This window comes from Chlorocebus sabaeus, chromosome 4, assembly GCF_047675955.1.
Source record: "Chlorocebus sabaeus isolate Y175 chromosome 4, mChlSab1.0.hap1, whole genome shotgun sequence".
In the NCBI taxonomy this organism is placed as follows: domain Eukaryota; kingdom Metazoa; phylum Chordata; class Mammalia; order Primates; family Cercopithecidae; genus Chlorocebus; species Chlorocebus sabaeus.
The window spans coordinates 23882397-23908618 of NC_132907.1; the positions used below are offsets into that span (position 1 = coordinate 23882397).

General features: G+C 38.8%; 1 protein-coding gene and 1 pseudogene across 1 annotated transcript in view; one reads left to right on the top strand and one right to left on the bottom strand.

Annotated features, from left to right (window-relative positions):
- Positions 1-26222, bottom strand: part of FCHO2 (FCH and mu domain containing endocytic adaptor 2) — a 141094-nt gene that overhangs the window by 71188 nt on the left and 43684 nt on the right. Inside the window, exons 6-8 of the mRNA XM_073014694.1 lie at positions 18704-18808; positions 9614-9712; positions 8128-8224 (exon numbers count right to left, since the gene is read on the bottom strand). Coding sequence (XP_072870795.1) covers positions 8128-8224; positions 9614-9712; positions 18704-18808 — 301 coding nt within the window. The remainder of the gene's footprint in view (positions 1-8127; positions 8225-9613; positions 9713-18703; positions 18809-26222) is intronic.
- Positions 3950-5089, top strand: LOC119628314 (calcineurin B homologous protein 1 pseudogene; annotated as a pseudogene).

Consider the following 26222-nt stretch of genomic DNA (forward strand, 5'->3'; position numbering starts at 1 on the left):
ACTCCAGCCTGGGTAACAAGAGTGAAACTCTGTCTTACCAAAAAAAAAAAAAAAAATTAGCTGGGTGTGGTGGTGGGCCCCTGCAATCCCAGCTACTACTCCAGAGGCTGAGGCAGGAGAATCGCTTGAACCCGGGAGGCAGAGACTGCAGCGAGCCGAGATTGCGCCATTGCACTCCAGCAACAAGTGTGAAACTCCATCTCAAAAAAGAAAAAACATACAAACAAACAACAAAATACATGAAAGAGCTGCAGTTAGTCACCCATAGCAACTCAACCAGGGAAATAATATTTATCCCTTCCACTCCACCCCCCCACCAGTTAGTTTGTTCTAGGACTGTTTAAAAGTCCTAGTTCTATGACTCTTTTGGGGTCCTGAAACAGCCGCCTAGAGCCTAGTGACTCTAGGAAAGCCCATGTCATCACTATTCTTGGCTTCCCTATTACCTCCTACCATCTAGCTATATGTATTTTCTACATGACTTCATATATCTTAAGGCCAGTAAAATTAAATTTATAATGAAACTACATTAGTGGCTACTTATTCATGAGAAATGTTATCATTTTTGAAAACAGTATTTATTAATAAGTGTTAGATTATCTCATGTAAATCTCACAACAGCCCCATGAGGCAGTTACTATTATTATCCCCACTTTACAGATGAGGGCACTGAGGTTTAAAAGTCTCACTGCTAGGCTTCGTGTGGCGGCTCACACCTGTAATCCCAGCACTTTGGGAGGCCAAGGCGGGCAGATAATGAAGTCAGGATTTCGAGACCAGCCTGGCCAATATGATGAAACCCCGTCTCTACCACAAATATAAAAATTAGCCAGGCATGGTGGTGGGCGCCTATAGTCCGAGCTACTCAGGAGGCTGAGGCAGGAGAATAGCTTGAATCCAGGAGGCGGAGGTTGCAGTGAGCCGACATCGTGCCACTGCACTCCAGCCTAGGCAACGGAGCGAGACTCCATCTCCAAAAAAAATTAAAAAAAAAAAAAAGAGGTCTCACTGCTAGCAAAGAGCAGGTCACAAACCACAGCACTATACCACAAACAAGAAAATAAACATGAGCCAGGCACAGTGGCTCACACCTGTAATCCCAGCACTTCAGGAGGTTGAGACAGAAGGATTGCTTCAGTTCAGGAGTTCAAGACCAGCCTGAGCAACATAGTGAGATCCTGTCTCCACTAAAAATTTTTAAAAATTAGTGGGGTGTACTGGCATATGCCTGTGGTCCCAGCTACTTGGGAAGCTGAGGTGGGAGGATCGCTTGAGCCTGGGAGGTTGAAGTTACAGTGAGCTATGACTGCATCACTGCATTCTAGCCTAGGTGATAGAGCAAGACCATGTCTCAAAAAAAAAAAAAAGAAAGAAAAAGAAAAAAGAAACATGATCTAAATATCCAGAATTCAAAAGGAATCAAGCAGTGAGCTTAAAGGTAATTCCCAATAGACAGTTATCACCTAACCAACAGAAAGGAATTTATAGTAACTGTGTATTTGTTGAGTTCTTCATAGAGAATGAATGAGTAGATTGAAAAGTAGGACAATATGATGAACAAGGGTTCAGTAATCCCCATATGTTGAGTTAGCAAAATTTCTAAGAACTGACAAAACTTTAATTCACCTGTAAGTCTATATTAAAGGAAATTAGTGGCATATATTTGATAAGTTCCAACATATTTATGTGTGTTAAATAAATGTGTTTGGACTACATTACTTTTTTTTTTTTAAAGATGGAGTTTCACTCTTGTTGCCCAGGCTGGAGTGCAATGATGCAATCTCAGCTCACTGCAACCTCTGCCTCCTGGGTTCAAGCAATTCTCCTGCCTCAGCCTCCCAAGTAAATAGGATTATAGGTACCCACCACCACTCCCAGCTAATTTTTGCATTTAGTAGAAATGGAGTTTCACTATGTTGGTCAGGCTGGTCTCGAACTCCTGACCTCAGGTGATACACCTGCCTCAGCCTCCCAAAGTGCTGGGATTACAGGCATGAGCCACTACACCCAGTCTTGGACTACATTACTTTTAAGGTCCCTTTATGCAATAAAACTCCATGTTTATTAGACAAACCGAATTATATAACTTTTATCTTCTAGTTTTATCTAATGATAAAGTAAATTCCTGCCTCTTATACTGTTATTTCTAATTATTTAAACATTAATAACATGATTAAATCCTATACCTGAAACACATGTACAACCTACTGTAGTTCTAAAACGTTATATTTTGGGGTTTGGTATCTTTGTACTGTGATTCTACAATGTACTACAGTAGTAATTTTTGCCTGTTCAAAAGACATTTCCATTATCCCTTTCAGAATACAAATCCTGCTTCTCCATGATCTGGGCATGTGACCTATGCTGACCAATTATAATATCCTACTATCCGAAACACAGAGATTTATTCAAAGATAAGCATGTAACAAAAGCAGAACCTTCCCTGAAATTAATATGCCGACACTACAAAAAAAAAGTTCTACTAGGGTTCTAAACTGAATGGATACAGGCTTGGACTGCTGATCCAAGGCTGAATGGATACAGCCTTGCCAGCTGTGAGGAAAAAGTCTACAGTAGGAACTTAATAAACTGAAGCCAAGTAAAGACAAGCAAAAATGAGAGAAAAGAGTGAACCAAAGTCCGGAGGAAATCTATTTGCACCTTGAATTTATTCCAGCCTTCCAGGTTAAAATAGCCAATGCACGAAATTTTTGCTTAAGCTTGTTTCTATGGCTTTCCGACATTCGCAAACAAAAAGTCTCTACTGAACTAAGCTGGAGATGACAGATTTCAACATGAGTACCAGCACTCAATATTGGCAGTGACTGCCTACAACACGGAGATGAGAGAAACTGAGGTCTCCTTCGGGGAAGAATGCAACGATCTAGTAATGGTATCTGCCATGAATAAGGCAGCACATGCCACATACTTCTCAGCCCTTGGCTGAGCAGTGTCTTAGGAAATGACACTGGCATATAAAAGCAAAAAGCAGTAAAAAGAGACCAGGAAGCCAAAGCAGAGTGGGAAAAGTTGCATCAGGGAAGAGAAAAACAGTCACACAAAAAATGGCCAATCAAAATAAAAATTGGCTTGATTCAGAACACGTTTTAATGTTCCAATTATTCTCTAGTGTAATACTTTAAGAAAAACACAGATCCACTTCAAGCTCATTCTCTGTATACTTTCTTTATGCTTAAATATACTCTGGATCATTTGTGACCCCGGGAAAAAAGGTTATTGTTCATCAGTTTAAGTTCACATTTAAGGTCAAGTCCCCCTGGTTTCAAGGTGTTCTCCAAATTAAAATTTATGTCAACATATCTACACTTAGTTCTAATTTTTCCAAAGCATGGGACTTGATTTTTGATTCAGGATCAAAAATCCCAGAAGTGAATCCCAGTTCTGCCATGTACTAGCTTAGGCAAATCTCTCAACATTACCTCTGAATATTTCCCTCATCTGTAAAATGAAAATAATAGTACATACTTCAAAAAATTGCTGAAAATCAAAGTGTGCCTACAAAGTGGTTGGCATGGTACATGGCACAGAGTAAGAGCTCACTAAACATTAACCATTATTATTTAGCACTCACTTAAAAAATTTTCTAATAGCCACTCCATTCCAACCTTCTTAACACCCTAATTAAATGCCCATTTGTTCATTCATTTAACAAGAATATACCACTTACAAATAGAGAAAACAGAAGAATCAAATACAGAACTTTTTCACAGGTACAAACTATTAAGATTTAATGGTAGACAGCAACAAGGCAAGAAAGAAATATATACGTTCTCTGGCACTTTTGATGGAGAAGTTAAAGATAATAACCGGGCTCTTTAAAGAGTTCATTCATTCAACACATAAATGTAAAGATGTGGTGTAGGAAAGTAGTGGAATACAGCATTTTCTAGAGTAAGGATTAAGGACAACTAAAGTACTAAAGGAAAAAAGGAGGTACGTATGGGAAACAGCAAGTAGTTCAGGTTGGCCTCAGTGAAGATACTTGAATAGGAGTAAAAGAAAGTTAAGACTGCCCTCTCCCTTCTTGACCCCTATCCTTTGTCCCCCTCCCTCCTTCCTTCCTGTCACCATCACTTCCAGCACCGCTGCACCCGTAGGAGCTCCCCAACGGTGATGGGTTCTCAGCCCTCCATGTTACCGTGGGACAAAGAGCTCGAGGAGATCAAGAAGGAGATCAGCTTTTCCCACAGTCAAATCAGTTGCTCTATAGCCGGTTCACCAGCCTGGACAAAGGAGAGACTGGCACTCTCAGCCAGGAAGATTTCCTGAGGATTCCAGAACTTGTCATCGACCCACTGGGGGACCAAATCATCAATGCCTTCTTTCCAGAGGGAGAGGACCAGGTAAACTTCCGTGGATTCATGCAAACTTTGGCTCATTTCCGCCTCATTGAGGATAACGAAAAGAGCAAAGATGTGAATGGACCCGAACCACTCAACAGCCGAAGCAACAAACTGCACTTTGCTTTTTGACTATATGAGTTCGATAAAGATGATAAGCTCTCCCGTGATGAGCTGATACAGGTGCTACGCTTGATGGCTGGAGTAAATATCTCAGATGAGCAGCTGGGCAGCATCGCAGACAGGACCATTCAGGAGGCTGATCAGGATGGGGACAGTGCCATACCTTTCACAGAATTTGTTAAGGTTTTGGAGAAGGTGGATGTAGAACAGAAAATGAGCATCTGATTTCTTCACTAAAGGACGGAGACCAAACTGTTCCTTGCGGTCTGGTATTTAAGAACTGGAACCTGAAAGTCCTCCTTCCACCAACCCCACCTCCACACTATCATTCCCCTTCTCCCAAAGTACTACTGCTGTTGCATGACAACCCCAAATATGTTCTGACAACACAAACCTGCCTTTGGTGCATAAACAGGGCATTACAGAATGGTACACCCAGTCTATTTCTGTTAGTATCCATTCACTAGTTCTTCATTTATAAATATCTTCTTCCCCATTCTGTTGCTGAATGCCACATATCCATACAGTCTGAGAAAGTGAGAGAGGGAATCATGCCAAGAACAAGTCAGCAAAGCTCTTTCACCAGATGTAGACTGTAGCCCTACTGTCTTCCCTCCAGCAAGTCTGCCACCATGCTTCTTCATCCTTTTCATATGTCCTTTGCTTCGTACTTCTGTGTCATGCAACATACTGTTCGCTTAGTCTGGCAGTCTTTCTGCTTTTCATTAAGCACCAAAATCTCCTCTGTTCTACTTGGCACAGCTATGCCCTATGTATTTCTGATTTGGCAGGATAGTTCAGGGGTCTGGCAGTTTTTATTTACCTTCATTATTAAATGGGCCTCTGGGATGTTGCCTCTCCAGGAGCTTTTTGGTAACCAACACTTCTCTGAGAAGTATGAGACCATCCTCTGCATCCTACTCTGTCATCAAAGGGCTGCTGGGTGGAGAAACCCATCTTGAAAGGTGGCCTTGGTGAGAGGTGTGGAGTCAAGTTTTCTAGGTTGCTTGCCCACATCACTCTACCTCTGGCCTCTGATTCTCAACTTTGTACCTACATGGCTCCTCTTGTTAGTGCAGTGTTGACTGTTCAAAAAATAGCAATATGCCTACAGGTTTGCTTAGTTGGGGGACACTGTTACCAGAATGGCTGCTCTGACAATATGCCTGGGGACTTTTCCATGGCTTTTTATCAAGGAGGCTGGGCACCCTATAAAGCCTCACGCATTCACACCTTTACAGCATGGTTTATGCCTTAGTGTTACGTGCACTGGAATGTTTTTCACTTCACATTTCCAAGTAGAAAGATTAGTGTTAACTTATCCCAGTCCAAAATATTTAAAGATTGTTTCCTCAGTGTCTTGAAGTTTTGCACAAAATCCTTTTTTGGTTTTTTTTTTTTTGAGACGGAGTCTCACTCTGTCACCCAGGCTGGAGTGCAGTGGCGCAATTTTGGCTCACTGCAACCTCCGCCTCCTGGTTCAAGCAATTCTCCCGCCTCAGCTTCCCAAGTAGCTGGGATTAGAGACGTGCACCACCACACCTGGCTAATTTTTTATTTTTAGTAGAGAGGGGGTTTCACCATGTTGGTGAGGTTTGTCTTGAACTCCTGACGTCAGGAGATCCTCCTGCCTCAGCGCCCCAAAGCGCTGGGATTACAGGCATGAGCCACCATGCTCAGCCACAAAATTCTTTATGAATTATACACTTGGCAAATGTTAATGATGGAAGCCACAGTCAGTTCCTAATACATGTCCAAAGCATTGACTATTGTATCATTAGCTGCCTGGTTACATTAGCTTCCTAGCTCCTTGTATAGACCACTGCTAATCCCTTAAAAATGAGGTCTGGCACAAGTAGCACAACCTAAGGTAGCATTACAGGTCTTTGAGCAAGCCACAGCAAATTTTCTGCCTAAGTCAGCTTAGTTTAGACTTCAGTGAATCAAGCTATTGCCATCCTAATGCATGTCTCTATGAGTCTGTTTATCCAAACATCTGCCCTTGGCTGACTTTCTCTGATTCATTGCTTGCTTGTTTGCTTGCTTGCTTGTTTCCTTGCTTTGGAAAACTATTGAAGATGTGTACATAATTCTTTAGGAAGGGGACTGCTAAAAAATACAACTGCAAAGTGATGGAAAAGGGTAGAGAACAGGGAAGTAGCTGGGTTGTATGGCTCAAATATAAATGAATGAGAAATTCTTCATGAAGTATCAGTCAGACTTTGTGATCAAGTGAAAATGGAAGAATGTCTGATACTGATCTATTAGAGAGGTACTTCAGAGGCTCCTTGACTTGCGTATTTAAAGTTCCTAAGGTTATAGCTTTTCCCCTCTTTTGTCTGTATAGCAAACTGTTTTAATCCACAATTGTGCCTTATTGCTCCATTAAAAGATTATCAACAAATACTTGTGGTTGAAACAAAAAAAAAAAAGAAAGAAAGTTAAGACTAAAGTCTGGTCAGCTCGAGATCCTTAAAGGATCTGAAACCAAGTCCAGAATCCCACTTTCATTCTGTCAATAGTGAAAATTTAAAGATTTGTAAGTGGTACAATTATAAGTTCATAACTGTATAGGCAAAAGATGAGTGTGCTATAACATGTAAAATATATTGGAGAAGAAACGTCTGCTGTACCAGTATGAAATCTGCAAATTAATCAGGCAGCTAGAAAAAACATGAAAAGAAAGTCTGAAGGGAAAAATACTAATACAACCGAATCAGTAAGATTTAAAATTTAATGAAATTTGTGAAGAAGAAATGAAAGATGATTTAGGTTTCAAGCCTTAGGTCTATGAACTGTACTGAGGAAATATGGCTCCCAAACTTCACAGATCACTTACCCATTTTCCAGAATGCCATATCATATTTTAACTTCTTTAATGCACTGAATTATTTTTACCTATCGAGTGAAACATGTATCCTGCAAGAACATGATATACTAACTAATAAATAGATTCAACAAATCTGGAAGACTGTAAGTATGCTGAGCAGGGAAGAGAATGGGCTACTTATTACATCTGATACATCATAACATGCCAATTAAAAGTAGAATTTGAACTTCTGTAATCATTTTTTCACTAAAATAGGAGCCAGGATTCCTATATCCATTTGTTCACTGGTATATCCCTAAATTTCTAGAATGGGGTCTGGTATATTAGAAATCAATAAATATATTTGTTAAATGCATATATAAATGAGAAAAGAAAGAAGTTACTAAATTTTAAGAAAGGTTCTACGTTGGTCTCAATGTTCTGAGTACTCAATATTCTTGCCCAAACTTTCTTTTATTAAAATAGCCTTCTGTAGGTCACTCTATTTTGAAAAATCTAAAACTGTGACAGATTTAGTAAAATGTTATGACCACTTTAAGTAATACTAAATCACTGTATTAACCACTAAAAGCCAAAACAAAAATCTTAATGTATCGTCAGACATAAAAATAATAATATCTGAGATTTTATACAGATTTTTAGGTATGCTCCATTTTTTGGGTTGGCTCCATTTCACAGTTTGGAAATATTTTTAACTTCAGACATGTGATATAAAGTTAAAATTACCCCTTACCCACATGAATTTCAAGGCAAATATGTTAGTTACTATATGGGAAATTTTAAAATGTTTACTTGCAGAGTTTATCATCTTACCAGGTCTTTCCTTCCCAGTGCCTTTTGACTCAGCAAATTTTTGTATCAAACTTTCAACTGTAGTATTAGCCATGTTATTTATAAATTCTTCATGGACCTATTAAAATGAAATAAAGATAACTTTTTCTTTTTCCACATTCTTAACGTATTTCAGATAAAACTTACACAAGACAATTAAAATTAATTACATCAAAATATGTATTTTTGACCCAAGGCCCTTGAGAACTTTAATTTACCTATCTTCCAGCGTTACTAGATCTGTGGGGACCAGCCATCACTTACATTAACCCCTTAACACACAGCCTCACGCCCCTAGAAGTCAAAGCAGCTTTCTGTTCCCATATTCGAGCTTTCTAAACATCATTCTTTTTTTTTTTTTTTTTTTTTTTTGAGACAGAGTCTCGCTCTGTTGCCCAGGCTGGAGTGCAGTGGCCGGATCTCAGCTCACTACAAGCTCCGCTTCCCGGATTTATGCCATTCTCCTGCCTCAGCCTCCCGAGTAGTTGGGACTACAGGCGCCCGCCACCTCGCCCAGCTAGTTTTTTTTGTATTTTTTTAGTAGAGACAGGGTTTCACCGCGTTAGCCAGGATGGTCTCGATCTCCTGACCTCGTGATCCACCCGTCTCAGCCTCCCAAGTGCTGGGATTACAGGCTTGAGCCACCGCGCCCAGCCGACATCATTCTTATAAGACTTATATAGACAATAAAATACTTTTGGATTAAAAAAACACACACACACAGTCCGACTCTGTCACCCAGATGGCTGAGGGTCATGGCTCAAGGCAGCCTCAAACTCCTGGGCTCAAGTGATCCTCCCACCTCAGCTTCCCAAGTAGCTGGGACTATAGGCATGCACTATCACACACAAAACTTTTTTAACATTTAAAAATTTTTAAGTATTTTTTAAATTTTTTGTAGAGATGAGGTCTCGCTATGTTGCCCAGGCTGGTCTTGAACTTCTGGGCTCAAGTGATCTTCCTGCCTCGTCCTCCCAAACTGCTGAGATTACTGGTGTGAGCCACCATGCCTAGCTAGTTTGAAGAATAACAGACTTCATCTTTCTCTACTATATTTCAATGTACCCCAAATTCCCAAATTGTCATCATTAAACCTTTTATATTTGTGGAACACTAGTAAGTAAAAGTTCTATAGTTTAATATAAAGTTGCTGCTTTAAATTTAAAAATAGTAAAGCTTGAAAAAAGAAAATTCAAAAGTTGATAGCTTTAGAAATTCAATATAAAGAAAACTGAATGTAGTTAATTTAAAAAATTAATTTGAATTATCATCCTTGGTGGCCAAATGATAAAATATCCGGTTTATTTTATATTTAACACATGTAAATATATTATCTTTACATATTCTTTATCTGGAAAAATTCGGTAACATACTTATGAACTTTGAACAGAGTGAGAAAATATTTTTAAAGAGCTATAAATAAAACAAATTTTTCATGAATAGTTCAACATAAAGTAAAAAAACTTACCTGGCCTATCTGCAAATGAATTTCCTTTATAGCATTTGACAAGGATCCTATAATTTCCTTTATGTGAATGAGATGAGTTTCTTCAATATCTTGAAATTTCTGGGTAACATATACAAAGTTATAGATTTATAATATATACAGGTACATACATATGTATTCTAGAATCAAAAGAGCTTTTAGAAATCATCTCTCCCAGCACTTTGGGAGGCCGAGGCAGGTGGATCACTTGAGGTCAGGAGTTGGAGACCAGCCTGGCCAACATGGTGAAACCCTGTCTCTACTAAAGATGCAAAAATTAGCCAGGCCTGGTGGTAGATGCCTGTAATCCCAGCAATTTGGGAGGCTGAGGCAGGAGAATCATTTGAATCTGAGAGGCAGAGGTTCCAGTAAGCCGAGATCACACCACTGCACTGGAGCCTGGATGACAGAGCAAGACTCCGTCTCCAAAAAAAGGAAATCATCTCAATATAATCAAATTTTCCAAGTTACCATTGTTACACAATGTTTAACAAAGCCTCAAGACAAACAGGTCTAGCAGGTAAACTGAAATATGGCACTGCAGAAAGTTAACTTTTTGTTATGTCATGTTTTAGGTAAATACAAACTTTTCTAGAATTTGGATCTTTTTTTTTTTTTTTTTAAAGACAGAATCTCGCTGTTGCCCAGACTGGAGTGCAGTGGCACCATCTCGGCTCATTGCAAGCTCCGCCTCCCGAGTTCACACCATTCTCCTGCCTCAGTCTCCCAAATACCTGGGACTACAGGTGCCCGCCACCATACCCGGCTAATTTTATGTATTTTTAGTAGAGACGGGGTTTCACCGTGTTAGCCAGGATAGTCTCGATCTCCTGACCTTGTGATCCACCTGCCTCGGCCTCCCAAAGTGCTGGGATTACAGGTGTGAGCCACCACGCCGAATTTGGAGCTATCACACATTAAAATCTATAATTGTGATCAGAATATTAGGAGACCCAGAAGAGAATAGTGTTCCAAAAAAAAAAAAAACAGTTTTAAAAACTGAGAAACAATTAGTTGGCAAAGCAAAAACTACAGTTTACTTTCAAAGACTTTATAATCTAGCCCATAGAATTTCAAAATGTCTTTCTAATCCTTGAAATAATAATATACACCTAGCACAGTGGCTCACACCTATAATCCCAGCACTTTGGGAGGCCAAGGCAGGCAGATCACAAGGTCAGGAGTTTGAGACCAGCCTGACCAACATGGTGAATCCCCATCTCTACTGAAAATACAAAAAATTAGCCAGGCGTGGTGGCATACACTTGCAATCCCAGCTACTTGGGAGGCTGAGGCAGGAGAATCACTTGAACCCAGGAGGCGGAGGTTGCAGTGAGCCAAGATCATGCCATTGCACTCCAGTCTGGGCAACAGAGTGAGACTCCATCTCAAAAAAAAAAAAAAAAGAAATAATAATATACAATCCCCAAAAGAGATGACTGTGATCAAGGAAAACTGGGAAAGCCTATATACTCTATTTCAGCAGTTCTCAATCGAAGGTGAGGATGAGTTAGATCACCTGGAGAACGTTTTCAAACTTCAAAACAAGTAGATCCTCCAGTACTGCCTGGGGAATGGGGGCTGAAAGAGGTGAGAATGTTGTTTGGAAAACATTTCCAAGTTACTCTGATATCCCCAGAGAGAAAACCGCTGCTTACCTTGCCTTGCCTTGCCTTGATATATAAATATATCAAAATATATCAAAAGCTCCTAGAGGCCAGACACGGTGGCTCACATCTGTAATCCCAGCACTCTAGGAGGCCGAGACCGGTCAATCATGAGATGAGGAGTTCAAGACCAACCTGGCCAACATGGTGAAACCCCGTCTCTACTAAAAATACAAAAATTAGCCAGGCATGGTGGCGCGTGCCTGTAATCCCAGATACTAGGGAGCCACAGTCAGAGAATAGCTTGAACCCAGGAGAACTCCTTAAACCTAGAAGGTAGAGGTTGCAGTGAGCCGAGATCCTGCCACTGCATTCTAGCCTGGGCAAGAGAGTGAGACTCCATCTTGGGGGAAAAAAGCAGCTCTGAGAAATACTGAAATAATGACACGTTTCACTTTGCTTAACCCAGCATTTTCCAAATTTCTTTGACCTCACAACACTTTTGTTTTTCTTCTTCCCTGAACATCTATTAATATCTCACAGAACAATTAATAGTCCTCAAAACAGGCTTTGGGAAATGCTGAACTATCCATTTTCAAACAAAATACATTTGTCATTTCTATTGTACAAACCTGGTAATCCATTTTTTGCCAAATTACATCAGTTATAAGGAATGGACCTAAGCCTTATTATTTTTCTCTGGCTAGTTTATCAAATTAAATTCCCTGACCCTATATTTAATACCTAAATTTCTTTAGTCACTTTGGTGACCAGAAATCCCCAAACCAAATGATATCTAATATGTAAATGGTAAGAACCTCTAAAAAAAAATCCAGAATGGTGAAATTACAGTTTTGGCAGTATTGCAACAGCCCAAAAACTTAAATCAATGTGATTTATGAGGAACGGCAGAGTTAAAATGGAATGCTTGTCATTGACTAATTTTGACCAAGTCAATGAGAATACAGTACCAGTATTTCAAGATCCTGAATTACTCTCAAGAACTGAGGAACATTTAGTAGAAGGACAGCCCTTAGCTTAAATTTCAGCAATTTAAAGAACAAGATATTTTCTCATAGACAGGTAGCCATTAATTTCATTTGAATGACCCTTAATTCCGAGGAAACCGTCTTTATTCCCTTTTGAAAAAGCTACACTCAACAAGGCAGATCATTATTTATTTACAAATATCTTAAAATATGAATCCACAGAGAAACTCAAGGCATGATTCAGATGCAATTTTGAAACTGTGGGGTTTTGGGGGTAGGGGCACACTGCTAACTATCACAATTCCTCAAAATTAGTGACTACTAAACTCAGAGTAATTCAGCAATGGGAAATGGATACAGTCTCAAGTGCTTGAGTATACACAAACGAACTTTCTTGAACAAATTAGATAGGCACTTTACCCCCTGCAACTTCAAATTCACTGTGTTCACATGTACTGTTACATTAATTTTTTTTTTTTTTTTTTTTTGAGATGGAGTCTTGCTCTGTCACCAGGCTGGAGTGCAGTGGCGTGATCTCGGCTCACTGCAACCTCTGCCTCCTGGGTTCAAGTGATTCTCCTGCCTCAGCCTCCCAAGAAGCTGGGATTACAGGCACTTGCCACCACGTCCAACTAATTTTTGTATTTTTAGTAGACAGGGATTCACCATGTTGGCCAGTATGGTCTCAATCTCTTGACCTCATGATCCGCCTGCCTCGGCCTCCCAAAGCATAAGCCACCAAATTGATGATTACAGGCCTAAGACACCAAACCAGCCTGTTATATTAATTTTTGAAAGTATAGTCATGAGCCACATAATGACATTTCTGTCAACAACTAATGCCACATATGACAGTGGTACCAAAAGATTATAACAGATACGAAAACTTTCTATTGCCTAGTGATATCATAGCTGCCATAACGTAGTACAGCGTATTACTCACATTTGTGGTGATGCTGGTATAAACAAACCTACTGTGCTGCCTGTCACATAAAAGTACTGCATAGCACTTAATAGACAGTACATAATACTTGATAATAAATGATGCTACTGGTAAATATATTTACTAAACTACACTTTTTATTATTAGAGTATAATCTTTCTACTTATTAGAAAAAACAATAACTGTAATACAGCCTCCAGCAGGTCCTTCAGGAGTTATTCTAGAAGGCTTTGTTATCATAGGTGATACCTTTTTTTTTTCCTGAGATGGAGTCTCACTCTGTCGCCCAAGCTGGAGTGCAGTGGCACAATCTCAGCTCACTGCAACCACTACCTCTCGGGTTCAAGTGATTCTCATGCCTGAGCCTCCCACGTAGCTAGGATTACAGGCGCACACCACCACGCCGAGCTAATTTGTGTATTTTTATTAAAGATGAGGTTTCACCATGTTGGCCAGGCTGGTCTCGAACTCCTGACCTCAAGTGATCCGCCCACCTCACCCTCCCAAAGTGCTGGGATTACAAGTGTGAGCCACCAAGTCCAGCCGGAGATGACAATTCTATGCATGCTACTGCCCCTGAAGACCTTCCAGTAGGATAAGATGTAGAGACAAAAAAGCAATCCTAATGATACTAAGCCTATGTAGGCCCATGTTTACTGTACATGTTTGTGTCTTAGTTTTTAGGAAAAAGATTTTTAAAGTTAAAAAAAATTTTTTTAAACAGAAAAAAAGCTGATCGAGTAAGGATATAAAGAAAATATTATTGTACAAGCATACAATGTGTTTCTACTTTAAGATATCATCATCAAAGAGTCAAAATGTTTAAAAATTTTTTTCTTTCTAACTTACAATGAGCTAAGATTAATTTATTACAGAAGGAAGAAAACTATTTTTAATAAAATTTAACATAAACTAAATCTACAGTACTTCTAAAATCTACAGCAGTGTACAGTAATGTCCTAGGCCTTCACATTTAAATACTCACTACTCACTCACTAACTCAACCAGAGCAACTTCTAGTCCTGCAATCTCCATTCAACGTAAGTGTTCTACTCAGGTGCAGCATTTTAAATCTTTTATACTGTATTTTTACTGTATCTTTTCTATGTTTAAATACACAAATACCATCTTGTTATAACTGCCTACAGTATTCAGTACAGTAACATGCTGTATAGGTTTGTAGCTTAGAAGCAACAGACTACAGCATACAGCCAGGTCTGTAGTAGTCTATACCATCTAGGTTTGTGTAAGTAAGTACATTCTCTCTCTCTTTTTTTTTTTTTTTTTTTTTTTGTGAGACAGAGTCTCACTCTGTTGCCCAGGCTGGAGTGCAGTGGCACAGTCTCGGCTCACCACAACCTCTGCTTCCCATTTCAAGCAATTCTGCCACCTCAGCCTCCCAAGTAGCTGGGATTATAGGCGTGCACCACCATGCCTGGCTAATTTTTGTATTTTTAGTAGAGACAGGGTTTCAACATATTAGGAAGTCTAGTCTTGAACTCCTGACCTCAGGTGATATGCCTGCCTCAGTCTCCAGAAGTGCTGGGATTACAGGCATGAGCCACCACGCCTGGTCATGCATAAGTACATTCTATGATGTTCACACAATGACAAAATTGCCTAATGACATTTTTTAAAGTGTATCCCCATTGTTAAGCGACACATGACTATACTATCTTGTCTGCCACTAAAGATATATAAAAGTACTCTAATCCTAATAATCTTTCATCTGAGAGTACTGATTAACAAATCTCAAAGTTTCCATAAACTAGCCATCTCACTGCTTTAAAGTAAACAAAATCTCCATATTCTGTTTCAAGTGTCTCATTAATTAATAGTGGTAAAAGCACGAGCATAAAAAGTCACAATTTCAATCATTTTTATTCTAAACCTAAATTTTGAAAACTTAAATCACAAATACTCTAAATTCTAACCTCTTTCACCCTAGAGACTCAATTATCTTCTCCCATTAGTAAATACAGGTCCTACCACCCAAATTTGATTCTCACTACACTGTCTGGTTCTTTCTTTCCCACTGAGACTGGTCAACCCAGGTGGCCTGGAAAAACAGTTAAGTGGAGAAGTAAAAGGATTACTTTCACCTTCTAAAATAACCCAAATTAAAGTCTATTCTCTATGAAGAAACAATAATTAACCTATTCTGCAGCTGTACGAGTATGACAGAGAGGGAGAGACAGAAACAGAGATCTCTAAGATCTTGAGAAAGAACAAATATATACATATTAGTAAGGTATGCCATCATCTTTATTTAAAAGCAGCATGGTCACACATTTGCTCGAATAAATTAATGTTCCCATCTTTAAAACGGCAGAATGGGCTGGCATAACGCCTGTAATCCCAGCCAGCATTTTGGGAGGCCGAGCTGGGCAGATCGCTTGAGCCCAAGAGTTCGAGACCACCCTGGGCAACAGGTGAAACCCTGTCTCTACTAAAAATACAAAAATTAGCCGGACATGATGGCTGCAGTCCCAGCTACTCAGGAGGCTGAGGTGGGAGGGTCACTAGCCTGGGAGGCAGAAGGGTTGCAGTAAGACAAGATCGTGCCATTGAACTCAAGCCTGGTTGACAGAGTGAGACCCTGTCTCAAAAAACAACAAAAAACAAACAAAAAAAACAGAAAGGCAGGATGAACAATTAAAATGCCATTTTGAAAAACAATGTAATGGGGAAGCAGAACATAAAAAGGAAATGGAAAAATGTGCCAAACATTCTTTTTTATAAAGTAACATCAACAAACAAAAATCTCTGACTATAGCAAATCCTATTTATTCCAATTTTAAAAATTAACAAAACCGCAAATGCTTAGCTGATAGAGACTAATCATTTAATGTGAAATTAACATATCAACAATGTCTTATAAATGCTCCTAATGATTTAAAAGACAAAACAGCACTTGCTGAAGTCTGCAATGACCTCAGCTGCTACAGAAATTGAAACTTTCTATCTCACTAGACTTGAAGACTTATTTAAGACAACTACCTAAACCTTTCTTCTTGAAGCTTCTTTGCCCAGCTACCATGACATTACACTTCCAGTTTTCTTCTTTCTTCTTTGGCTTCCTCTATTAAAATCTCAATAATGAGTCTCTCAGAGCTTGGCCCTGAGGCCCTTTCTTCCCCACACTCTAACTAAAAGTGATGTCATCATGGCTTTGTGTACTAAGAACACCCTATTTTATATGGTCTCATATCCTTATTCAAAACTTTTGGGACCTGGTGAGTTTTGGAATTCCTTTTCTTCCCTTATTTTTTAAATAAAGATATACAGTATTGTTTAGAATGCCATATACTTCATTCATAATACTACCAGCAAGATCTGTAGTGGCATCTGTTTATCAAACACATTAATATTTCTAAAGGAAAATATACATAGCATAACTCGGAGCTCTTCAGATTCAGAATTGTGGATAAGGAACTGTGGACATTACGTCCGGTCCAGATTACTTGGCTCCCCCAAAACTGCCCTCCTGATGTCACCAATTACGTATCTCATAGGCGTCTTAAAATTAACATGTTCAAAATTGAACATCTGATCCCTTCCTTCCATCAACCTAACAGTTCTTCATCTAATCTTCCCTATTCATCTCTTTCCACATAGATTTAACAAGCTAAAACCTGGAAGGGATCCTGATCTGCAGAATTCCTCAACCCATCCCATCCCTGCCATCTCCAATGCATTCACTTCTCTCCTTCTCCAAGACCACTATGTTGGCCTGCATCCTTCTCACCTGACTACTATACTGACTTCCAAACTGGACTCTTGATTCTCCTTTAGCCATACTCTAATCAATTCTTCACTAAACTGCCAGAATTATCTTTAAATGTAGATCAGATCATGTCACATCCCTGCCTAAAACCCTTAGGCGGCTTCTAGCTGCTCTTAGAAGAAAACCTAAATTCTTTTGCCATTAAAAGTAATGGCAAAAACTGCAATTACTTTTACACCAACCTAATAAAACCTGGTCCTTGTGTATCAATTCAACCTCATTTCTCACTACCATTTTCCCTTACTCAGGTTTAGTAAGCATTTTTTACTTTCCAGAATGTAACAGTTCTTTTATACCCTCTGGGCCTTCATACTCATGATCCCCAAAGCCTGTAACACTCTTGCCCTATTGCTTCATTCTTACTCATTCTTCAAGTCCCAGTTTTAAACGTCACTTATCTTAAAAGGCCTTTCCTGACTCCCTAATCCAAATTAAGTCACTCCTATTATTCTATCTCATGGAAGCCTATTGTTTTCCTTTGCAATACTTGTAATAATTTATAACTTTATATTTAAGCATGTATTTAATGTCTGCCTCCCTCCTCTATACTGTAAACGCCATCTCAAGCACGGAGATATTTGTCTTATTTACAGATGTACTGTATACACACCAGCATCTAACAGAGCCTATGCCATTTTGGGTAAAGACGGATATGCACATACACGCACACAAGTATGCAAGACATTGCTTTCTAAGATATGAGTTGTTCACTACCTCAAATGAGGTATAATGAAGACCTATAGTCCAAAAATTCAGATTCACAAAGTCCTTCTTTCATACTAACTAAGTGCCTACCATGATCTGGGAACTATTTTAAATGTTGAGGATATAGCAGTAAACAAAACAAATCCATCCTTGCTCTCATAAACTTAAATTTTAGTGGAGAAAAAGAGATAAAAAATATACGTAAAAGAGCCCATGTGCTTCACTATGTTTCTGGCCCCTCAGACATAACTAAGAACATTGCAAAAAGGGATTCATCCACCAGTCTCAGGACTACAGTGAAAACGATATAAAATAGCTGCAGCCAACCCATAATGAACATGTAGCCTGAGAAAGAAATAAACCCTTTATATTGCAAGCCACTGAGATTTCTGGGGCCTTGTGTCACCTCAGCGTACTTACTCTGACCTGATTGATACAGGAATAAAATTATTGATATGTAAGATCACGACAGGTACTAAGCAGGAAAATAAAACAAGGAAAAGGACAAGAAGCAGGGGCAGTAGAGAGTAGAAATGTTAGGTATGAGTCCTAAAAGGCAGCCATCTTAAATGAGGCCTTTAATTAAGGTTCTGAGAACACTACACCAAATATAATTTATCCCAAGCTAATGGAAGGCAGACATATTTGTCTGTCTTCCCTCAATAATACATAAATTATTTAAGACCAGGGTTTTTTTGGGTTGTTTTATTGACTGCTGTAGCCTCAGTACTAAGTCACTTCCAGTTTTCTTATTAATGCTTCTTAAGCATTGTCTTCATTATGTATCAATGCCCTCATTTTCCCCAATTATCTTTACACAGGCTCTTTTGATCTACCTGTATAATTCCTTATGACATTATAATTATTGCATCGTGGTCCTCAATCTCCAAAACAAGACATGTATTTTTAAAACAGCATCATTAAAACATTGAGATTGTGCATTTTAAAATTTCGAACACTAAAAAATTATATGAGAAAAAATTAATCAATACACACAAATATAAATGCCCTGTTTCCAATCTGAGACCTTAAAATACCAACCTGAGCTGTTTCTGTCATTTTCTGTTCAAAATCAGCTTTTGCTAATGCGTATTTTTCCACATAGAGTTTATAGGTATCTGTAGCTTTCTTAGATTTAACAGCTGCCTGTAATAAAAAAACAAACAAACAAACAAACAAAAAAAACCAACACTTTTAACTGCATTGACCTTTTTTCTTTCCTAATACAAGTTAATATAAATAACAAATTAAAATACATTTTAAGAGTTCAATATGACATATAACTAACTTTGATACCTGTTGTAAGGCCCTCGTTAGTCTTTTTTTATTGTTATTGTTACAGTCAGCCAAAAAGTCAGGAATTAAACACTGATTCTCTTTTCTGTTTGATGGAATATGCTTTGAAAAGTTAAAATACTCTCATTTTAAATCCCAGACTAAGATTACATAATTACATGATAACGCTACAGTGTTACTAAGATATGCTAACACAGTGTCAGAGAGAAACTTCCAGACAACATACAAAAATGTCACAAAACCACCAGAACCCGCTTGACACTCCTTTTTGCAGCTGTGAATTTTCCTCCCTCACAGCATACATATATTTCATTCAATGTCTGATTAAATACTATAAACCGATCTCGAAAGTTGTGAAGACTGTTTTCCTTGATGTTTCTCAGCTTCCATTATGCTCCAGCAAATACAGAAACTTGTTTTTAATCTTTGCCTATTTTTTCAAGACTTAAAGAACAAAACTGTTACAATAATATAGTTCTGGTTTTATAAAAGTTACTTATTTAATTAAAAAAATATTAAGCAGTACTGTACAACCTATACATAAACAAAATTGGAATAAAGTAACACAGCCACAGAAGTTAAGGTAAATTATAAGAAGACAGGCATCTGAGAAAGGAAAAGATTATGTATAGTTTGTAGGCTGAAGCATATACACAGCTATCAAGAAGCTTGATATTCTCAAAGGCCTGATCAACTTGGATACAGGAAGATGGAAGGATGTGGTTGGACTAAATAAGAGTTTAAAGGAGATCAAAGAAAGACAAGCTGTAGGATTTCAAGATATAAAAATCCCCATTTTCTTGACTAGGTAACAGATGGGTCTGGTATGAGTGAGAAACAGTAGGGTAGGGTTGGGAGCTTAAGGAGAACAAAAAAAGTTTCCAGCTGTAATTGTGGAGGATGCAACAGGTCATGACTAGATGAGTAAAAGTATTGCCAAGTGCCACTGAGGTCCAAGGAAAGCTGTAAAATACTTAATTTGTTTAAAGCTGACCAGTACCAATATGTAATTATCTTTAGCCACGATCAGGAATCTAAAAACAAAAACTACAAAGAGAAAACTGGGTTTACCCTGGGGTTTGGGCTTGGTTAAGAGGTACATATAGTCCTACTCCCTAAACAAGCAACTTTGTTCTCTCTCTAAAATATAACTGTTTATACTATATTAAGTATATATGTTATATACTTTCCTGCCTTCTTAAAGAATATAGGATGCCACTTTACCACGAAATGAAAACAAAGCTGATTTTGGAGCCAGAAGAAATTCGATTGAAATTCTGCCTCTGCCATTTACACTACCGCCCCTTTATCCATGGGGAATACATTCCAAGATCCCAGTGGATGTCTGAAGCCGTGGATGGTACAGACTCTATATTATATACCATTTTTTTCCTGTACATACATAACTATGATAAAGTTTCATTTATAAATTAGGCACAGTAAGAGATTTATAATAATATAACAATTATAACAACGTACTGTAATAACATCATGTGAATATGGTCTCTCTCTAAATATTCTACTATATTGGACAGTGGGTAACTGAAACCAAGGAAAGTGAAATCTCAGCACCTTACTACCCACCTGACCTTGTCTTAGAAATTTATACAGTTCTCTCATTCCTAAAAAGGGAACAATATCACCTTTTTTTTTTCCAAGTTGTGGTAGTAATGAAATGTAGTTATATACAATTCTTGGAACAGGGTCTGGTATACAGTTAAATTTAAAAATAAATAGTGCCTGCTTTTATTATGGTTTCTAACAAGAAATGTCATCAAGAAAACATATCATCATATTTTGCTGTTATATAAAGATATAACCGAGTTACTAAGTTGTACTGAGCTGTCTATCCCTAGTGAAAGTGACTAAAACCTGTAACAATTTTCCAGTTTGCTCCTATAGATTTTTGTTTTACTCTTTTCCCAGTTTCACACAGCTGACATTATTTTATACCAGTTACTATACTGGAATCCTCTAATATCCTGCCCCTGTTCAAATACATAACAGCTAAATGAAATGGACAGAGTTTACCGAGTACCTTCGCAAGAAACCCAGATAACCAAGTTTGCTAGAATTTATTTTAAAAACAATTACAATGGCATGCTTAATCCGGGTTTCCTTTTGGATTTTTTTATGCAAATAAATTTAAGTTTGTTCTTCTAATACCTGTATTTTCAGTAAGTATAAGAGCAATTAAACAACCTACAGTCTTCAGAGTGATTTTTTTTTTTTTTTTTTTTTTTGAGATGGAGTCTCATTCTGTGGCCCGGGCTGGAATGCAATGGTGCAATCTTGGCTCACTGCAACCTCCGCCTCCTGGATTCAAGCGCTTCTCCTGCCTCAGTCTCCCAAGTAGCTGGAATTACAGGTGCAAGCCACCACGCCCAGCTAATTTTTGTATTTTTAGTAGAGATGGGGTCTCACTCACCATGTTGGCCAAGCTGATCTCGAACTCCTGACCTCAAATGATCCACCCGCCTAGGCCTCCCAAAGCGCTGGGATCACAGGCATGAGCCACTGCACCGGGACTCAGAGTGATTTTTAATGACACAGCCTAGCAAAATGATGTAACCCTACTGAAAGCCCCTTCTTTGCTTGTTCCTAATACCTCATCCTGATACCTACTTTTTTCTTTTTCTCTGCTGCTCATTAAATTATTGCTTAATAATTTATATGCCAGCTGTTGATAAAGACAAGTTGTAATCATTCCTAATAGAGATATTTACAAGTCAAAAGGAGACCCATAAAATTGGAAAATTCCAATACCTAATTATAATGACTGTGCCTATACTTTTAAAAGTAATTTACTGGGCAGGCAAGGTGGCACATGCCTATAATCCCAGCACTCTGGGAGACCAAGGCAGGAGGAATCACTTGAGGCTAGGAGTTCAAGACCAGACTGGGCAACAAAGTAAGACCCTGTCTCCACAAAAATTTTAAAAACTAAAAAATAAAATACAGTAAAAAATTTTAAAAACTAAGCCAGGTGAAGTGGCTCATGCCTGTAACCCAAGCTCTTAGGAAGGCAGAGGCGGAGAATAGCTTGAGCCCAGGAGTTCGAAACCTGCTGGGCAATAGAGTGAGACCCCATTCTCCAAAAATAAAATAAAATAAAATAAATTATCCAGGCACAGTGGCACACACCTGTGGTCCGAGCTACTCAAGAAGCTGAGGCAGAATCACTTGAGCCCAAGAGTTCAAGGCTGCAGTGAGCTATGATAGCACCACCACACTCCAGCCTGAACAACAGAGACCCTGACTCAAAAAAAAAAAAAACAAATACCATAAAAATAAAATATAATGGGAAAGACTGTGTGAAATAAATTACTTTATAAAAAATAAATTTCTTTTAATAGCAATTTCTTTTGAGACAAACACCTAGCAGGTTTTCGATAGATTGTGTACAAAATAAGATACCACACCTTCTCAACTTACCATTCAACCCTCTCTCTAACTTCTTGTTCTGTACTATTTAATATACCTTGGCTCTCCAAGAAAAACAAAGCTTCTTAAAGACAGAAACAATAACATATATTTAGCCTTTAATAACTTCAATAGTTTCCAGCATGGTGATAGGCTAGAAACTAAACATTTATTTACTGTTGCATGCAAAGTATCACTTCATAATATAACAGCAAATCAGAAAAATATCTAAATAAGTCATTTTAAAAAGTAAGCATCTATTCTAAAGCCTATAGCTAAAAGAAACTCAAACTAATTTTATTATATTAATGAAGTGGAAGAATTCAAATAATATTTTGCTATGATTATTTTCCAAGTAAATACATATGCTGTGTTATGGACAATACAATGATAGGTTCTCACTAACAAGAAATTTATAACCTAATGGAAATAAAGGATGACTACATGGAGGAACATTACTACCTATAAAAGACATGTATTTCTAAAGTATAAACAAAGTAATTATTTTATAACACTATGCATCAAACATTATAGGCCTTTAAGAGATGGAGGGAAGATCCTGAATAATTCCATCTTCCTATACTCAAGTAGTCTCTAGAATTCTAACTAATTTTGCTACTCAAATCTCTACTCAAGAGGGATAAAATTATTAAGGCTTTTACACCAGCATATTTTCATAAATCCTGGTCTATACATTCAGCACTTATCTGTTCACTACTTCTGGCTATAAAACTATTATCTTTATCTCAAAGGTTAACGGCTGGATCTAAATCAAAATTCTAAACAAAGAAGTTTTATGAAGCATACCCTCTGATATCAGGAAATTATAAAATTTTATTTCTTATTTTAAAGTATGAAGAGAGAAGGTCCTCTTTTTAAGTTCTAACATATTTTTTCAATCTGTTTTTTTTGTTTTTTTTGTTTTTTTTTTGAGACAGGGTATCACTCTGTCACCCAGGCTAGAGTGTAGCCTCAAACTACTGGGCTCAAGTACCTCAGCCTTCCAAGTACCTAGGACCATAGGCACATGCCACTATGCCTGGCTAATTTTTTTTCTTTTTTTGTAGAGATGGGATCTCACTGTTGCCCAGGCTGGTTTTGAACTCCTGGGCTCCTGCCTTGGCCTCCCAAAGTGCTGGGATTACCGGCATAAGCCGCCATGCCCAGCTTAGCTCTCACTCTTGAAAGGTAAAATTGATACGCCAGAGACAGAATCTTAAGGAAATTACAAATCAACTTTAAGAAGCATCTTTAATACAAGATGATAGGGATAAAAAAAAATGAAAGAAAAAAGAAATAGAGAAGCATCTTAGAAAACTGACAAAAGAAGCACTAATAAATAAATTTGTTTTCTTTTTTTTTTTTTTTGGAGACAGGATCTCACTCTGTCATCTGGGCTGGAGTGCAGTGGTGCAATCATGGCTCACTGCAGCCTCAACCTCCTGGACTCAAGCAATCCTCCTCCTGCCTCAGCCTCCTAAGTAGTTAGGTCAACAGGTATGCACCACCAGTCTTGCTGTTGTAGGCCTGGGCTGGAGTGCAATGGTGCAATCTCACATTGACTAATTTTTTAAAAAACCTTTTGTAGAGATGGGGTCTCACTATGTTGCCCAGGCTGGTCTCAAACTCTCAGCCTCAAGTGATCCCTCCACCCTGGCCTCCCAAAGCACTGGGATTACAGGCATGAGCCACCATGTCCCACCAGAAACATGTATATTTTTTGAAAGCAAGATACATCTTTCATAAGAAACAGCTACACAATACTAAATTATTAAGTCAAAACAACTTTCTAAATAACATATTATGCTTAGTTAGTAATGCTATAAAGTCTTGGGGTAGAATTATAGAAAGTGAACGGCCTCATTATAAAAAAGTGACAACTTGGCCGGGCGCGGTGGCTCAAGCCTGTAATCCCAGCACTTTGGGAGGCCGAGACGGGCGGATCACGAGGTCAGGAGACAGAAACCATCCTGGCTAACACGGTGAAACCCCGTCTCTACTAAAAAGTACAAAAAAACTAGCCGGGCGAGGTGGCGGGCGCCTGTAGTCCCAGCTGCTCAGGAGGCTGAGGCAGAAGAATGGCGTGAACCCGGGAGGCGGAGCTTGCAGTGAGCTGAGATCCGGCCACTGAACTCCAGCCTGGGCAACAGAGCGAGACTCCGTCTCAAAAAAAAAAAAAAGTGACAACTTTTGTAAAGTCATTATTAAAAGCGAAGTTGGGCCAGGTGTGGTGGCTCATGCCTGTAATCCCACCACTTTGGGAGGCCGAAGCAGGAGGATGGCTTGAGAGTAGGATTTTGAGACTAGCTTGTGCAACACGAGACCTTGTGTCTACAATTTTATTATTATTATCATTGAGATGGAATTTCACTCTTGTTGCCCAGGCTGGAGTCCAATGGCACGATCTCGGCTCACCACAACCTCTGCCTCCCGGGTTCAAGAGATTCTCCTGCCTTAGCCTCCCAAGTAGCTGGGATTACAGGCATGTACCACCACGCCTGACTAATTTTGTATTTTTAGCAGAGACGGGGTTTCATCATGTTGGTCAGGCTGGTCTCAAAGTCCCGACCTCAGGTGATCTGCCTGCTTCGGCCTCCCAAAGTGCTGGGATTACAGGCGTGAGGCACTGCCCCCAGCCTTTTTTTTGAGACCGAGTTTCACTTTTGTTGCCCAGGCTGGAGTGTAGTGGCGCAATCTTGGCTCACTGCAACCGCCACCTCCCCGGTTCAAGAGATTCTCCTGCCTCAACCTCCTAAGTAGCTGGGATTACAGGCATCCACCACCCACCTGGCTAATTTTGTATTTTAGTAGAGACGGGGTTTCACTATGTTGGCCAGGCTGGTCTTGAACTGCTGACATCAGGTAATCTACCTGCCTCGGCCTCCCAAAGTGCTGGGATTACAGGCATGAGCCGCCATGCTTGGCCTACAAATCTTTTTTTTTTTTTTTTTATTGGCTGTGTATGGTGGCACATGCCTGTAGCCCCAGCCACTCTGGAAGCCGAGGTGGAAGGATTGCTCAAGTCTGGGAGTTCAAGGTTACAGTAAGCCGTGATTGTGCCACTGCACTCCAGCCTGGAAAACAGAGAGAGACCCTGTCTTGAAAAATTAATTCACTAGTTAATTAATTAATTCACTAATTAATTAAAATAAAAGGGAAGCATTTGTTCTTAAGGGGAAACTGCTTTAAAAGTAATAGCTACTTTCTTCTCATAAGCAAGACTGGCTTTAATACACTACCTACGATAATAAAACAAATCTAAGTTTTGTTCATTTCCTTAGCATTATAAATTTATTAATATACTACTAAAAACATTTTAAGTGACTATGACTTTTATAGTACAATCCATGAAGCCAGTATACATATATAAAATAAGTACTTAGTCAATAGTCCACAAACATGAGTATCTACTAAGTGGTGTTTTATAAAAATAAAGGCTTGTGGCCAGGTGTGGTGGCTCACACCAGTGATCCCAGCACTTTGGGAGGCTGAGGCCAGGGGATCACCTGAGATCAGGAGTTCAAGATCAGGCTGCCCAACACAGTGAAAACCCATCTCTACTAAAAATACAAAAATTAGCTGGGCATGGTGACGCATGCCTGTAATCCCAGGTACTTGGGAGGTTGAGGCAGGAGAATCGCTTGAATCCAGGAGGCAGAGATTGCAGTGAGCCAAGATCGTGCCACTGCACTCCAGCCTGGGTAACAGAGTGAGACTCCATCTTAAAAAAAAAAAAAGCCTGTGAATGAGTGAATGAGATGATAACCAAATTATGTTATAACAGCTATAGTATTTATATTAAGTCACAAAAAAATTATTCAAAGATCTATGACTTTTAAAA